Source organism: Ailuropoda melanoleuca, chromosome 2 (genome assembly GCF_002007445.2).
Source record: "Ailuropoda melanoleuca isolate Jingjing chromosome 2, ASM200744v2, whole genome shotgun sequence".
Lineage (NCBI taxonomy): Eukaryota > Metazoa > Chordata > Mammalia > Carnivora > Ursidae > Ailuropoda > Ailuropoda melanoleuca.
Genome location: NC_048219.1, coordinates 192607767 through 192624068, shown reverse-complemented (window position 1 = coordinate 192624068; position 16302 = coordinate 192607767). Strand labels below are relative to the sequence as shown.

At 49.4% G+C, this 16302-nt stretch overlaps 1 protein-coding gene across 1 annotated transcript in view; it reads right to left on the bottom strand.

The window, feature by feature from the left end:
• INPP5D (inositol polyphosphate-5-phosphatase D) overlaps positions 1-16302 on the bottom strand; it is a 114663-nt gene that overhangs the window by 33310 nt on the left and 65051 nt on the right. The window contains exons 7-11 of the mRNA XM_034655413.1: positions 13088-13168; positions 12852-12923; positions 11730-11853; positions 4306-4412; positions 1857-1959 (exon numbers count right to left, since the gene is read on the bottom strand). Of these exons, the coding sequence (XP_034511304.1) occupies positions 1857-1959; positions 4306-4412; positions 11730-11853; positions 12852-12923; positions 13088-13168 (487 nt within the window). The remainder of the gene's footprint in view (positions 1-1856; positions 1960-4305; positions 4413-11729; positions 11854-12851; positions 12924-13087; positions 13169-16302) is intronic.

Genomic DNA, 16302 nt, shown 5'->3' with positions numbered 1-16302 from the left:
TCTCTGTAAAGAGAACATGAAGTTTCAGAGACTAGAAATACTGAAGATTCCGTTCAGTGACCTGAGCTAGTTGCACGAGATGTCAAACACCGTCCTAGCCTTTGGGGCTGACTGAGGAACTAAGACAGTCCTTGAGGAGTTTACACCCCATTGGCAAGGATGGCCCAGCAGGCTGACGGTTTTGGGAGACAACGGGGACTTCCTTGCAAAACAGAGAGATCTCAGCCGCAAACTGAGCACTGAAGAGACAGGAAGAGTGTGGAGACCTCCTTCATTCTCATTTCGAAAAATGAGTCAAAGCAGCTTAATAAAGATGTGATGAAGGATTTATTTCTCCTGGAAACACCCCTTCAAGGTTGAGTAAACTCTTCCCCCAGAGAGATAACCTTCTTGGCCAAGAACCCAAGTAACTTTACAGCAGCTACTCTGCTCCTCACTATGGTTCACAGTGGAGCGTAAGCCCTGGGGGTTGGTGGTCTCTGCTTGGGGAGACCTCCCCCCCACCCAGCCAGTTCCTTTCACACTGTCTTCTGTGTGAAGGGCGCCCCCCCACCCCAGCACGGACTTCACTATGTCCAGCCAAATCTAAGACCTCTATTCTCACAGCGGGAAAAACAGGGGCAGTGTACCCCCATGCATGAACCCCTGAGAGTGAGAGTTGATGAAATCAAGTGGCCAATAAGAAACACAAGAGAGGACAGAAGAGGACATGGGACCCCAAGCATGGGCCAGAGTTCAACTTCAGTGCTGCTGTGGCCCCTGCAATATTGGGGCATGAATGCCTGGGGAAGGCTGGCAGCTTGTGGCCTTGGGCTCAGGCGCTCTCCTGACTTCCCTCCAGGAAGCCTGGCCCACTGTCCACTCAGCCCACAGGCCAGGAGTCGGAAATAATGTTCTCATTTCCAGATCACCCCCTGCCCCTCCTGGAAGGGCTGCTGCTCACCCCCTTCCTCACTGCTGGGTGCCTATCTGCTGTGTCAGAGGGTGGGTGAGCCTGACTTCACTCTGGACAATGTGGGGCTGGAGGGATACCCAGTTAAATTCAGGTTTCGGACAACAGAGAACTGTTAGAAAAGGTATGCCCCATGCAGTATCTGTTCAACTAAAATTCAAAGGAACCAGACATCCTTTGTCTACTTTTTTTCCCCTAACTGAATACTTCCATGAAGTAATTATTTAGTATGATTTATATTTAGTGTGATATAACTAGTATATAAATATATATCAGTATGTAAGTATACAGTACATGGTACAGTATATATTTGGTGTACATTTAGTACTTATTTATAGCTTAACAGTTACACTATTTGGTACAATATTCAGCACAATATATATCAGTATACAGATTAGTATACAAATACACATAGCATATATTTAGCATAATCATTTCTAGCTAGATACCAATACTGAAAAAACTTTGCTGTTTACATGAAATTCAAATGTAACTGGGCATCATCTCTCTCTCTCTCAATAAGTCTGGCAACCCTACCCAGGGAGGGAGTTTTTTCTTCCAGGCCTGAGGCCCCTTGGAGAGCTGCCTAAGGCTGGCAGGTGCCCAAGAGCCTCTTCACCTATATATCCAGACTGTACCTACCACTTTCCCGTTTAGACATACAAAGTAACCCAGCCCAGCTGCTACCGGGGTACGAGAATCCCAGAGCTCATTTCTCTTATCCGTTGTGTCAGCTAAAGTATAGAATTCCCTAGAAAGGAGGCTGTGCAGATAGGCTGGGAGGTGAGGGGGGTGGGAGGAAGACAGATGCCCCCCCCACCCATTTGCAGATGTCTGAGGCAGCAAAGCAGAACCCAAGGGGAGGTGGTGGGAGGGAGTGGGGGAGGGGCACATATGGACCTACCCATGTTCCAGGTGCCAATGAAGATGGTGATCATGTCCGGCTCTGGCTGCTCTGAGTGCTTGTTCTTCATCTGCTGGAGAAGCTGGCAGAAGCCTTCTCTCTTCTAGGGATTGAAGCGCAGACAGACTCAGAAAGGCCTCTGCCTCCCTGCACATTACACTTTCAAAGGGCTTGGTCAGCTTCAAGAAAACTGAGAGCAGCGCAAATCAGTACGAACTTGCAGGAGAGCAATCTGGAAAGAGGGTCCGAAGTCTTAAGGAGGTGGGGCTTCTCTTTGGCCCTGCCACTGCTGTACAAGGATCTGACTCTAAGAATCACCAGGAACCGGACAAAGACCCAACTGTATCACAGGGACAATACAGAAAAAACTAGAAACAACCTTAATGTTCCATCCTAGGAAGCAAGTGAATAATTGTATTATGGGCCATCCACATGCCAACATACTGTAGGGTTCACAAGTTTTGGTGCAGAAATGCTTTTCTCAACAAGGATAGATGTTCAAGCTATATTAGGTGCAAAAAGCCAGTTGACAAAACAGTATAAATAGCATTGTTGCATTTTTATTAAAAACACAAACAAGGGGCGCCTGGGTGGCTCAGTCGGTTAAGCACCTGACTTCGGCTCAGGCCATGATTTCGGTTGGGGTCCTGGGATCGAGCACTGCACCGGGCTCCCTGCTTAGCGGGGAGTCTGCTTCTTTCTCTCCCTCTGCCCCTCCCCCCCACTCATGCTCTCTTTGTCTCTCTCTCTCAAATAAATTAAATCTTTAAACAAAACAAAAAAAAAACACACGAAAACCATCCTGAAAGAGAGTCCAAAGTCTACTAGTAGCATATGGGTGTTTCCATTTTAAACTTTTTGCTTATTCATCTGACTTTGGCTCAGGTCATGATCTTGGGGTCCTGGGATCGAGCCCCACATCGGGCTCCCTGCTTGGCATGGAGTCTGTTTCTCCCTCTGCCTCTCCCCCCACTCATGCTCTCTCTCTCTCTCAATAAATAAAGTCTTTAAAAAAAACCCAACTTTTTGCTTATTCGCATTTGTTACTTTTTCACCAATGAAAACAGATGGCTTATTTAATGAAAGAAAATTTAGATCAAAGAAACCAAAAAGAGAATACATGAAGGCTGTCAGAGTCTCCTTAATAGTCTTCATTGAGTTGTCCCAGGTACCTGGGCATACAGGGGGGCATGAAGCAGAACAGCCCTGTCCAAGCTGACAGCCAAGGGCAGGCTGACCGTATAGGCACACACACAAATTTTAGGTTGTACCATATGAAATTACCAATGTTTAGCTGTTTCATACCTACAGAGATGGCAATTTCATACAATTTAACCTAAAAATTGCAAATCTCACTTAATCAATCCCCTCTGAAGAAACCTGCTCACAAAGATGTTAGGATGACTGTCATTGCAGAAACCTGCCTTTAGTTCGGGATGCCTCAAAATGTGGTGCCTCAGTTTACTGCTGTGTCTTAATCCTTCTCAGCTTGCACCAATGGGCAGAATTGGTTTCTGGATTTATGTCCATGCACCCAGAATGATGTCCAGCCAGACGTTCCTTCTCCCCACCTCCCCCACCACCTGTCTGGCCCCTGCATCTTTGTTTCTCCCAGCCCCTTCTCTGTCATCCCTCTGAGTTCTTCCCACCCTCTCAGCCAGTTCCGGGCACCCCCCCACCCCGCGCCACATCATCCATGGGGCAGGTGAAAGAAGGAAGGTTCTGGCACTTGGTGGGGGCTGTCCCTGTAAACCTGAGCTGGGATCCCTTGTCCCTCAGCCTTGCTATGGTGCTAAGGCCTGGTCAGCCAACACCTGATGTGATGAGAGCCCTTTGTGTCCTGCCTTGTATGAGTCATATACAGAAGGATAAAGAGTAAGGCCAAGATGGAGGGTCTCAGGCCCTGGTTGGCATGTCAGAGGGGAGTGATCAGATCACAGAGAACCCTGGCTCTGGCTATACAGAGGCCCAGGGCAATGCCCAAAGACCCTGAGTACTTCTATCGGCCCACACTACCTCCTGCTCCAGGAGCCAGTCCTCATGGGGCATCTCGCTCCTGCAGAGTGGGGCAAAATGTAGCCATGGGAGGAGTGCTGGTTGGTATTTAGATTTAAATCTAAGGTGCCCCAGAGGGCTTCTGAGTCCAGCCCAGAGAAGCTAAAAAGTCTCCCAGTGGGGACCAGGGCTGGATGAGACACAAGTGATAAATGATGGACCCTTTCGGGGACAGGCAATGTGGCAGAGAGGGGAGGCTGGACCCGCAGCTGTTCAAATCCCCACTGACCTGGAACGTGTCCCCTAATTTCCCTGGGACTGGTTTTCCCAGATGGGAAATGGATGGTGAGAACTGAGCGAGCTAACGGTACAAATTTCCAGGCACAAGCAAGCCTCCAAAGACATGTGTCCCTCACTCCCCTCCTGACCCATCTAAGTAGTTTTCCTCACTTACCTTGGAATCAGCAAAAACATATTCCTTCCGCAGGGTCTTCTCCTTCTCGGTTTCTACCAAAATCACCAACTTGTTCAGAAACTTCTGAGACTTGATGAGCTGTAGGACTTAAGAGCAATGAAAGTTTATTTATTCATTCATCCACTTATCACCCAATATGTAGAGTCTCTGCTAGACTCTGGCACCTGATTATCAACAATCCCGACTTCCCATCCCCAGGTGGGTACCCAATTTGTGCCCAGTCTCCTAGATCACTTTGCTGCTGGCTGTATTCCCAGAGAGGGGCTCATGCTCGGGAAGGTTGGTACCTGGAACAAGCAAGAGGTGGCCTGGCCAGAGCAGAGACAGTGTGAACTGTCACCTTTTCATCTTCTTCCCTCTGCCCCTTGCTTTCCTTCTTCCCCCCACCTCCATTCCTTCCTTTCTCTTCCTTCCCTCTTTTGCTTTAATTCATATCTAAATCAAAATTGTTTACTTCTATCAAAAATCAAGACTCAAACTGCTCTACAAGATTTTTTACAAATAGTATCCCCCCAACTCCACCTCTCTCCAGCATCCTTCTACCTACAGGCAATTACGTTTAACTCCTTTAATGGATTCTTTGGGAATTTTACTGTGTCTCTAAATAACATGTTTCTATTACTTCTTCCTGGTGTTTCAGCTTTAGATATTTCCTATTACATATTGACTTCCCATTACGGAAGGTGGAGGTTTAGACCTGCTCCAGGCTCGCTCACAGGACAAGCCCGTTCCCATCTCGGAGCCTCTGCACAAGGGTTTTTCTGTGGTTTCTGCGTGGCCAGCCTTGACATGTACAACCTGTCTCCCCTACCAATGGATTATTTCTTTCCCCCATCATCTTCCAGTAATATTATCATTTTGGTCAGTTAAGTATTCAGTGTGTTATGACCATGGAAACACTACTGATAGATAAGCCTCAATTGCTTCCCTTTTCCCACACAACTTTTTGGTTTTTCCTGGAGTTAATAACTGCCATGCTTTTTCATTGGTCCTAACTCTTTTCTGTGTAATCAAGCACTTTCATCAGTTTTACCATCCTGAGGAAGCCTCTCCCAGAGCCTCTGGGCCCTCTTTTCTCTGTACTGGTGACCTCTAGGTCTCATGTACAGCCAGTACCCTAGGGCCTTCCCACTCCATCATTCAGGAATTAATTCACGTCTCTCTCATATTCGATCAAATTTGTCAGACATCATGTCTTCCTCTTTCTTGTTTTGTGCCCGAATTTTAGTAGAGCAACATCTCTAGTACTTTTCTAAGAAAGGGGAATGGATAACAGATTTTGAAGGCCTTGAATGCCTGAAAACCCTACCCTCACACTTCACTGACAGTTCAGAATGATTTTCCTCAGGACCCTTCCTTACGAAAAATTGCTCCATCATCTCTAGTTTTTGGCACTGCTGCTGAGAAACTCAATGTCATTTTGATCTACCTGCCTGCAGAAGAGTTAACCTGGGAAGCCTGACTGCCATCCTTGGAAAAGGTGCTTGCAAGGTGGCCGTTGGTTGGCATCTGGGAACTTGGATTTGGGGAGGGTCCCAGCATCTCCTGAACTGATAAGAGCAGCTCAATATTCCTAAACTGTTTATACAGTCTGGTTTATGCTGAACACCTGCTTTCCTCCTGGAAGTCTGGAATTTGGGTATGTGCCAGGCAGAGGGTGCCTGTGTGACCAGTCCCCATTAAAAACACTGGGTGCTGACTAACGAGCTTCCCTGGTAGCCAACATTTTACATGTGTTGTCACAACTCATTGGGGGAGCAATTAAGCATGGCCTGTGGGACTATATTGGGAGAGGACTCCTGGAAGCCTGTGCTTGACCTCCCCCATGGAATTCCTCCCATGTGCCTTTTCCTTTTGCTGATTTTGCTTTGCATCCTTTCACCGTCAAAATTGTATGACTTTATGCCGAGTCCTGAGAGCTCTCCTTGGTGAATCGCTGAGACAGTCTTGGGGAGCCCTGACACAGTCTGTAATCTATTTTCGCTTTGAAGATTTTAGGATCTTTTCTTTGACAACAGTGTTGTAAGACTTTCCAGTGCTGTGTGTGCCTCAGGGTGGAACAATTTTCCTCTGTCGTGCTGGGCACTTTGTGGGCCATTTTCAATTTAGAAACTGGCGGTGTTTGGTTCTGAGAGTTTCTCTCATTGTTTCCATTTTCTCTTACTGCCTCATTTTGGTATTGGATTAGTCTTAGACTGGTCTTCTCATTTTATATTAATATCTTCTCTCCTATTTTCCCTCCCTTTATCCTTTTGTTCTACCATCTGCAAACCTTCCTCAACTTTATCTTGTCACCCTTCCATTCTGTTTTTATTTTTAAAAATTTCTGCTGTAATGTTTTAATTTCCCCTACCCTATCTTCTTCTTCCCCTTTCTTCCTTCCTCCTTCATTTTTATTTTGTTCTCTGAATGTTCCTTTCAAAATAGCATTCTGTTCTTGTTTCATGATTCAATTTCTTTTAACTTTCACAAATTGCTTCCCTCCAAATTTTTTGTCTTTTTGTTTCTTTTTTTGCCTTGAGTCTCACTGCCATCCCAGGCTTCCCTTCAATGTCTGGTGATCCTTGGCTATATGTTCCAACAGTGACCATGGGGGTCTGTCAAGCAAGGCTTCTGCAATGGGTGGTCTCATGAGCCAACTCACAGGGAAACCCCTGAGCTGATTTTTGCCCCTGGGCTGGTCACGTGCTCCAGACTTTTCCAACCTCCTGCCTGCAGGGTGTGAGCCTGGCTGTGGTTATCAACATTCAGAAGTTAACTGTTATTTAGTCCTGTTTCCAGTGGGTTCCTCTGTCCTTACCAGGCCTGATGTTCCCCTAGCCCTTTACCTTCTCCAGAAAACTAACATCCTTGTGTCTAATGAGTGAGGGGAAGCAGAGGGCAGGATGTGAGGAGTAAGCAAGATCTGGTGGGTCTCTTTTAAAACAGATTTTCATCCAATCCTGATGTTTATAACCTCACCTTCACCACTTCTAGGGGCCCCTGACAGTATCAATTCCTGTACCCTTTGTGGGTTCTGTGGTATGAGTCAGGTGTCTCAATTTTTCCTACTACATGCTTAAAATTGAGCCTTTTTGGTTCCTTTAAGTTGGTTATCATTATCCATCTGCTTTTCAGCACTTAGAATTGTGATGCCATCTCACTCTCTTTGTTCCTGTTGAGTTTTGCTTTTAGGAAGGGAACTGACAAGTGTGTATCTTCAACGGCCATCTTGACTGGACATCTTACCCAAGGGAAATCGTGGATGTCCTGTGTGCTCAGAAATCCCATTGCCCTTGTCAGCAGCAGTAAATAGTCCACGGTGTGATTCCTACTGCTGCCAACTGGGATGCCCTGAGACTTTCCCTAATCTGCTACTATGAGGCCATGTCTCCTTCCTTCCGAACTTCTGGCTTTAACTTGACACCCATTTGCAGGACTGTGAGGCTGCTTCCAAGGTGTGACATCTTGCTTGATCAGGATTAGTATTCTACCAGGACTAGTAAGAGGCCCACTTGTCTCCACATGCAGTTAAATAAAACTAGACACTCTTTGTGTTCTTTTCCTTGCAACTCTCCATCTCACCCATGAAGGAGTATGAGCAGTTCGACCTTCAAAACATTCCCAATGTCCATCTTTCCCCATCTCAAGCCACCACCATCTCTTGCCTGGTGACTGCCAAGGCCTCCTAATTGGTCTGTCTCCCCACTCCCCGCCATAATTTATTCTCAGCACAGCAGCCAGAGTTCATTTTAAAGTGGGATCATACCACTCCCTTGCTTAAAATCTCCTAACCGTGGCTCACTCCACTTAGAACATACTCCGGGCTCACCAAGCCGAGGACAGGTACCCAATTTCTGCACCATCCGTTCTCCAGCCACTCCAGGCTCGCTCACAGGACAAGCCCGCTCCCATCTCGGAGCCTCTGCGCAAGGGTTTTTCTGTGGTTTCTGCGTGGCCAGCATCTTCCTGACACGCAGGTGCCAGCTCAAATGACCATCCTCCACTATTTTCATAACAGCCTATTTACATTCCCAGCCTAGAGCTTATCACTCCCTGACACTTTCCTGGTTCACCTATTTGTGTACTTGTTATTTTCTCCTTGACTCTTACTTGCAGGGAACCTCCCAGAGAGCCAGGACCCCTGCTGGCTTGTCCACCTTTGCATCCCAGGGCCTGGCACATCATAACTGCTCAGTGAATGAATACATTATGACTTCCTCCTACAGCAACTGGCTTTTCCTATGCATAGAAGACCTCACTGCCAAAGCCATTCAAGAACACGGGGCCTGCAGCAGGGCAAGGAACTCCCAACACCTGCAATCAAAGATTTCCTCCAGATGATGAGCACCTGACAATAACCATGATTGGACACTGATTGTGCCAGGATGGCATATGCCTTATGCCACCAGCGCTCACAAGGACCCTGTAGGAATCCGTTTGATGGAGGCTTCGAGTAGGTAAGTCCCTAATTTAAGGTCACACCATGATGAAGCTGTGGAGTGAGGATGTGAAATCAGTATGGGAATCCAGTTTACCCAGAGCCCCTCACCGCTGAGGCACACTGCCTCCAGTGCTGGTGATAAAGCGGGCACCTAAACACGCGGCCACGTGAACTGTGTTACTGCACTGGCCTTGAATTCCTTTGTTCATTCATTCATTCACGGATTCGCTCAGCTTGTGTTGACCAATCACTTACTCTGTCCAACTGCTGTTCTGGACTCTGGGGATTTATTAGCAGTGAACAAAAACACCTCTTCCTGACCTCTATGGAGGCCACATTTTTTTTGGTGGAGGGAGCTGGGGATTTATGAGCAACACTGCAAGCACCTTCATCAATCGGCAATCCCTGAGTATGCACCTGCTGAATACCAGGTCCTGTGCTGGGCCTACAGAACGCAGAGTGTGTAAGATCAAGACCCAGCCCTTGTGGGGGAGCGGACTTGTGAACAAATAATTGTGTCCTGTTGTGACAGAGGCCATGGCAGAGGGTGAGCTTGGGCTCCAAAGCCTGGAGGGAAGACAGGAAGCAGGTGGGTGTGGCCCTCAGAGAGCCTGGGCTGGCGGGCTCTGGGCATCCACGCTTCTCTTTTTAAGGGCTTGTGAACCCCCACTGTAACAGTGTATCTCAACTCAAGCTGGGGGTCCCTCAGGGCGCCTCTTCTCCAGCTTGGCTCTTTCACCCATCCCTGATCTGACAGCAACTTTCACACCATCCAAAATTCCACAAAGGAGTATATTCACCCCTCAACATGGTCAACCCGTCAGTGCTGTCCATTCCATAGAACATTTCTAGCTTTTACTTTGGCATTCAGGGCCCTGTCCACATCTGGGGCCCCATGCCCCTCTGCTCCTCCCTTTAGGGCCACAAGGGACATGGGATTTCCCTAACACTTTGCCCCAGCACAGGCCATTCTCAGTCCTAGGGCCCTCCCCTACCTTATGCTTGATGAACTCCTATTCATCCTTCAAAGCCCTAGACAGAGCCATCTGTGGTGTGAAGCCTCCCTGCACACCCCACAACAGAGTTAATCCATCCTCCTTCAGGGCGACCCTCTCATCTGACACACATTCTAATACATGCTCACAGGTCAACTTTCCCTTCTACACTGCTACCTCTCTGGAGGGCTCTAACGTGGGCTTGGTCCACAGAAAATACTTCAAAGAAGATATGTCTGTTGAATTAAACTGATAGGGAGGGATTTCTTTCAGTCCAGAAACCTTGAGTTTTTTAGAGCAGTCAGGCACTCTGACACACTCTCTCCTCAACCTCGGCTTTGGTTTCCTCTTAAGTTGGGCCCACCCCTTTCAGCTATAACTCAGTTCTCTGTGACGGGGAGAGGAAAACACGGCGCTAAGTGGAACACTTTCAGCACAGCCCAATTCTGCTCCAACCTTCATACACTCATGTCTCCGGCCCAACTTGGCAGTAGACAGAGCAGCCCTGTCTCAACACTGTGACCTCAACTCTTCATGAAAAGGACACTTGTCACACTCCAGTGTCTGGGGACTTCATTTCCTGGTCTCTCCTCACTGCTCTATGCTGCCTTACCTTGGAAGGATAATTACAATGACAATGGTGTTTTACTGGTCGCCTACTACCTCCTGTGATGTTAATCTATTTAAGACTCATGGCAGCTCTGACAAGAGTACACTGAGGATTAGAGACAGGGCTCTAGACCAGGGTCACAAGTGGCCACACTGGGATACGAGGCTGGGCTATTATCACCTCCCCGTGCTATCTACACTTGTCCCCTCACTGTACCCCACTTCCTGCATAGGGCTGGTCCCCAGACTCCCACTCCACCTGCTGCCCTAAGAGCATCCCTCGGACTTTGGTGCCACTGCCCAGATGGGGCTTGGCCGCAGGAGGCTACAGGAGGGGGCAGGCCCATATGGGGTAGACCTCCCAGCTTGGCCTCCGCCTGGCACTTTGCCAGGGGCCAGCGCTGCTGCTGGGCACAGAGGAGGTGCTCCCATATGCATTAGCTTATCTACTTCTCATGACAAGCCTAGGAGAAACCTATTATTATTATTATTATTATTATTATTATTATTATTATTATTCCCATTTCATAGATGAGGAAAATGAGGCAGAGAGCTTAAGTAACCAGGCCAACATGATCCTGTGAGCGAGTGGCAGGGCCTACACGTGAACTCGGCCAGGCCAGCTCCAGGGTCTACCTGCATGCTTATCCCTGTCCCGCTGCAACCAGCACAGCTGCCGCTGAATATATCATCTCCCTTCCCGCCCCGCTGGAGCGTAGGGACCGTAGTAGACATTATTTGTAGGGCTTGGCTGCTAACCCAGTATCTGCCATCTGAACTGACAGCTCAGGTAAGTGTTCTCGACGGGGCAAAGCTGCGGCACGTGCTGTGTGCCCTAGAGACCCACGCGAGACAAGCTGCGAGGTGCTGCCACCTGCCATCTCTGCTGGTGCCTACTCTGAGGCCCAGAGCAGTGAAGCCATGTGTCCAGGGTCACACAGCCACCAAGTGGCAGGGCAGGCGGCTCAGTGGCAGAATCCACATACTTGAGCGCCATGCTAAACTGGCTGTCAGTCCATGCTACGCTCAAGATAGATGCTACCTGACGGGGCCGGCAGCCCGTCTGTGCAGGGCTCTGTCCGGGGACTGAGGTGGCTCCTAGTGGGGCAGCGCATACGCACAGAGAACTGCCCCCCAGGGCCCCGCATTTAAGCTCACTTCCCCAGGCTTTGGTGGAAGGAGGCGGAACATACAGGGAAGGCCTCGTGAAGGAGGGGCATGGCAGGGGCGCCTTGGAGCTGGCTCGGGGCGGGGGTGAGATCCTAGCAGGGGTGGATGTGCCTGTGGACTTCTCGTCCGGCTGTTCTGCTACGGGCCGGCCAGGAGAAATGGTACCAACACCATGAGAGCACCATGGGTGGGGCGGGGGATCTTACTTTTATTGTGGGTGTAGAACTTGTCCTCAGAACCATCCTTGGACTTCTTAATGATCAGTTTCCCAGCCTCAACATCGACTTTGAGCTGCAGTTTCTGAGGAATCCCCAGAGACTCTGACTTCACCTGTGAGGAGGAGGGGGGGAGGGGAGAGGTGGTCACCATCTGTCTATGTGGGCTCAGGGGGCCAGCCTGGGAGCCCCTCGTCTGTGCGGCTGGGCAGCCCCAGGCCAGTCCAGCCCCCGTATCCCAGGTGGTGCCATCAGGCTTCAACCTCCGAGCTTCCCTCACCCCAGGGCCCCAAGTCCACGTTTCCTCGGGCAGCCCCCGAGAACCGCTAAAATGTGCGAAAGACACGGCTGTGCCTCATGCGCCTATCAGCTGTTCTGCCAACAGGTGTGGTGGAGGAACAGGTGAACTACTGGAGAATGATTCATTCACGCCTTAATCTGACAACACTCGTTAATCTGATGTGCCACCTACTCCCAGAAAGGATATTAATAACCAATTTTGGCTCCTGGGCCTTGTTACCACTAACAGCTGAATGTTTACTGGTAATAATTAGGAAAAAGACAATTGCTTAGGCACGCTCAGAAGCTGGAGATATAAATGCACAATTATCATCAGGGTCAGAAAGGCCTTGGGTGGGGGGCATCTCGTCCTACGCTTCTGAATGTGGGACCAGGGCTCGGCCGGCTGCACCAGGATCTCTGTGGATCATTAAGAAAAACAAATTTCTGGGCCTGTTCTTGGAGGTTCTCACTCGCTCTTGGGGAAATCATGGGGATTCTATTTTTCCTGCTTCTCCCGAGCCACTACTTTGCAGCCAGCTTCTGGGGCGGGGGGACGCGGGGCCCCCCTCACTGTGCCCATTTGGAGAAGGACACAGTGTAAAGCATCTTGGGCTGAGAAGCTCTTCTCTGGGGAGCCTCCCCCGAAGGACGTTCCGCAGACCTGTCTGGGTGCCCATTCTAATGGCACCATCTCCACAGATGGCTCTGCCAACCACCATGCTCAGTGATGGGCTCCTTGCCCTTGCAGAGCTGAGCCAAAATCCGTCCTTCCACAGGGACCACAATGGCCCCCAGCCCCCAACTGCGGAACATAAGGGCACAGCCACTCACCTCGAAGGTGACCGGAGGGATGAGGGAACGCCGGTGGGGAGACTCGGTACCTTCATGCAGCAGGGCCTTGACCTGTGGGTATAAATGCACAAGGCCTTTTAGGCAGGGAGGTGCAGGGAAGGCAGCCTCCTTTGGGGACAGGGTCAAAGGGAGCCTAGAGCCTGCACACTTGGGCATTCTCTAAGCAAACAGAGGACCAAAGAGAAGCCAAGAGAAGCTGCAGGATCCCCCAGTACCTTATCTTCAATGGAAGACAGTACACTTGTCAGTTGGCTGAGCTTGGCCACCATGTTGATTGGATTGGCCTCACCAGGCACCTGGGGAAAAGGGCAAGTAAGGACAGCAGTGAGAGTGTCAGCCATGGAGAGGCATTCCGCTGGTCCCTTTCCATACTCGGTCTCATTTTACCTGCTCAGTACTATGATTATTTCCCTTTGCAGACAAGAAAATCAGAGCTATCTGTAATCACCTCAGGATTATCGTGGCCAAGAAATAAACCTTCCTTTCATCTCCTCTCTTAAACCTGTTTCTCCAATTGCTTCGCACCTCATCCACTCAGGTGCTTAAACAAAATTCTAGGGTTGGTCTTGACTATGACCTTGGCTCCCCTTACCTCTGCTCCAGCGCTGCCCCTCCTCTACTCCCAAAGTATAGCCGTCTCACGGCTGGAAACTCACCAGTAGGAGAAAATGATCCAGACTCCTTACGCTGCCCTCTAAGACTCTGTATAAGGACCCCCTCATCCCTAGCCATCCTCGCCTCTGACCTGCCAGTGGCTTTGAGCTATACTCCCTGAGGAATTTCCAGAGATGTGGAGGTCACCTGGGTAGACCACGCTAGCTAAAGTAGCCACCAGGGCATCTCTATCAAACCATCCTGCTTTGGGCCACCTGGGTAGCTCAGCTGGTTAAGTGCCTGCCTTCGGCTTGGGTCGTGGTCCCAGGGTCTGGGATCGAGCCCTGCATCAGCCTCTCTGCTTGGTTGGGAGCCTGCTTCTCCCTCTCCCTCTGCCACCACCCCCCGCTTGTGATCTCTTTCTCTCTGTCAAATAAATAAATAAAATCTTAAAAAAAAATCCTGCTTTGTTTCTTATCAATCACCTTGGTCATGTCTTTGTTCATTGTGTTGTCCCTGCTAGAACGTGAGCTCTGTGAGAACTGGGACCATGAGGACAGTGTTCAGTGCTGTGACCTGGATGCTTAGAATAGCACCTGGCCAAGAAGGTGCTCAGTCAAGTTCAACCCATCAGGAGGCCCAGATAACTGAAGTTACTTGCCTGAAGTCACACAGCTAGTGAATGGCAGAGCAGGACTTGAATCCGTGACCATCATCGTGGTCATCTGTGACCAAAGCCACAATAAGCAAGTCCTACCCAGTCCACAGTCTCAAGTGTTCATTCCCAAAACCAATATTTGCAAAGCATCTACTCCGTGCCAGATGTGTGGTCACACATGTGGAATTCATGATACCATCCCTGCCTTTCAGAAGTTGGATGATAAAATCAGACACGCATATGGAATGGAATGAGGGTTATCACCAACCAGGTGAAGTCCCTTTACCCCACCCCTTGCTTAGTAAGTCAGCCAGGCTACACTTGCTTTTGACCTCAAATTTCCGCCCCCTCCCCCGCTACTTGAATGTACTACCTGTACCAGCACCAACAAGCCACCGTGACCACCCCCAACCACCACCCATCACCCCCCTCCTGCAACCGTCCTAGCTTCGTCAACACTTCAGACACATCATATTTGTCAACACTTTCTCTCATTATTTTGGTTTTGCCCAGCTCCTGAACAAAGCTCACAATCAGCCCGTGCTTATCATTGATGAGGGGAAAGCCTCGAGGTATGGAAGGAACGAGATACTGAGATAGGAGAAATGGAATAGAGGGAGACACGGGTGGGGGTGGAGCAGACCAGCTGGTCAGTGGTGGGGCAATTAGGGATCCCTTGGCTTTGGGTGGTCTTTCTCATAAAGAATCGAAAAGATCCCAGATCCAACCTCTTCTTTTCCCTCTCAGACACTTGGAATTAATGACCTGCTTGGTACTTGGGGCAGTCACCTTGCAGTTTGAGCCTGGCATCTTGCCCTCTCCTTTGAGTTTGTGTCTTATGAGGCAGGTTTGGCAAAAACTTACCAGGTGTAAAGGAAGTATTGACAAACAGGGAGTTTTTTCTTGGAACAAAAGGTATTAGCACAATGCCGGAGCTTTGCGTGCACTGCTGCCTCCAGCAGGCAGAACACAGAGGAGATCGGGATGAGTTCTGTGATGTGATGCCAAGCATGTTTTAAATGCAGCCTTTCATCTAATCCTCGCATGAACGGATTCTTCTAACCCTTGTTTTGCGGAGGGGAAACTGAGTCAGAGTGGTGCGTCAACGTGTCCAAGGTCACACAGCTAGTGTAGACCTGAGACTTGAATGTAGGTCTAACTGTGTGGTTCTCAGCTGATGGCGATTTTGCCTGCCAAAGGGCATTTGACAAAGTCTGGAGACATCTGGGGTTGTCACAAGTGGGGGATGCTCGTGGCATCTAGCCAGTAGAAATAAGGAGGTGTTAACGTCCTACAATGCACTGGACAGTCCCCCACAACCAAGAATAATCTGGCCCCAAATGTCACTCACATCAAGGCTGAGGACACAGCCTTCACAGCTTAGCCTAGAAGTGAGCAAACTGGCCTGACACCTGTGAGTTCCCATAAACTGGCCCAGTTATTTTACTTTGCTTTTTAGTTGCCCTTTTAAACGGAGGATGTGGGTTCCAAGGTTAACGACTCTCCTTTCTCACATGGGGCTGAGCCAGGTATCTCCCAGCCCTCGAGGTCCACAGTCATTTTTGATAACCTTGCACTTTGCAGCTCCCATCAGTTCTCAGATAAATTCCACGCGGGGGCCCAGGGGTCCCCAGCCTGTGTTGCCGACCTGAGGGGCAGGGCCACATGTCAGCAGAGTACGGCAGTCAATGTCTCACACTTACTCCTTCACGAACCCTGCAGTGGTGGACACACTCTGCCCATTTCACAGATGAGGAAAACAAGGACCAGTGGGGGTGGGTCAGATACTGGGGTCAGCTGTTTCTGATCTTTCCTCTATCTCAGGCAGCCTGCCACTTCCTCCTCAATCTGTGAATTTCTGAAGGCATCAAGAACGACCTCTGCATTTTCCTTATGAGTCAGGGGCTCATGAGGGAGAATGGGAACAAGAACCCTTTCTCTCCATCCATGTCTGATGCCACCCTCCTTCGGGTCCCTGCTCCATCCTGTCACTGGTCACTGAAAGTAAACACCGGCTGGCAGGTGGGTTGGGTTAACTCTCTGGGGCCCTCGCCCTCTTCTGATCTATTTCAAAGATGTGGGTGTGTGGTCTTCTGTTCAAACTATTTAAATGTTAGTGTCTGGCAGAGCCCCTGATTTGCCTAGATTTGCTTTTACTTTCCCAGAAATTAACGTCTC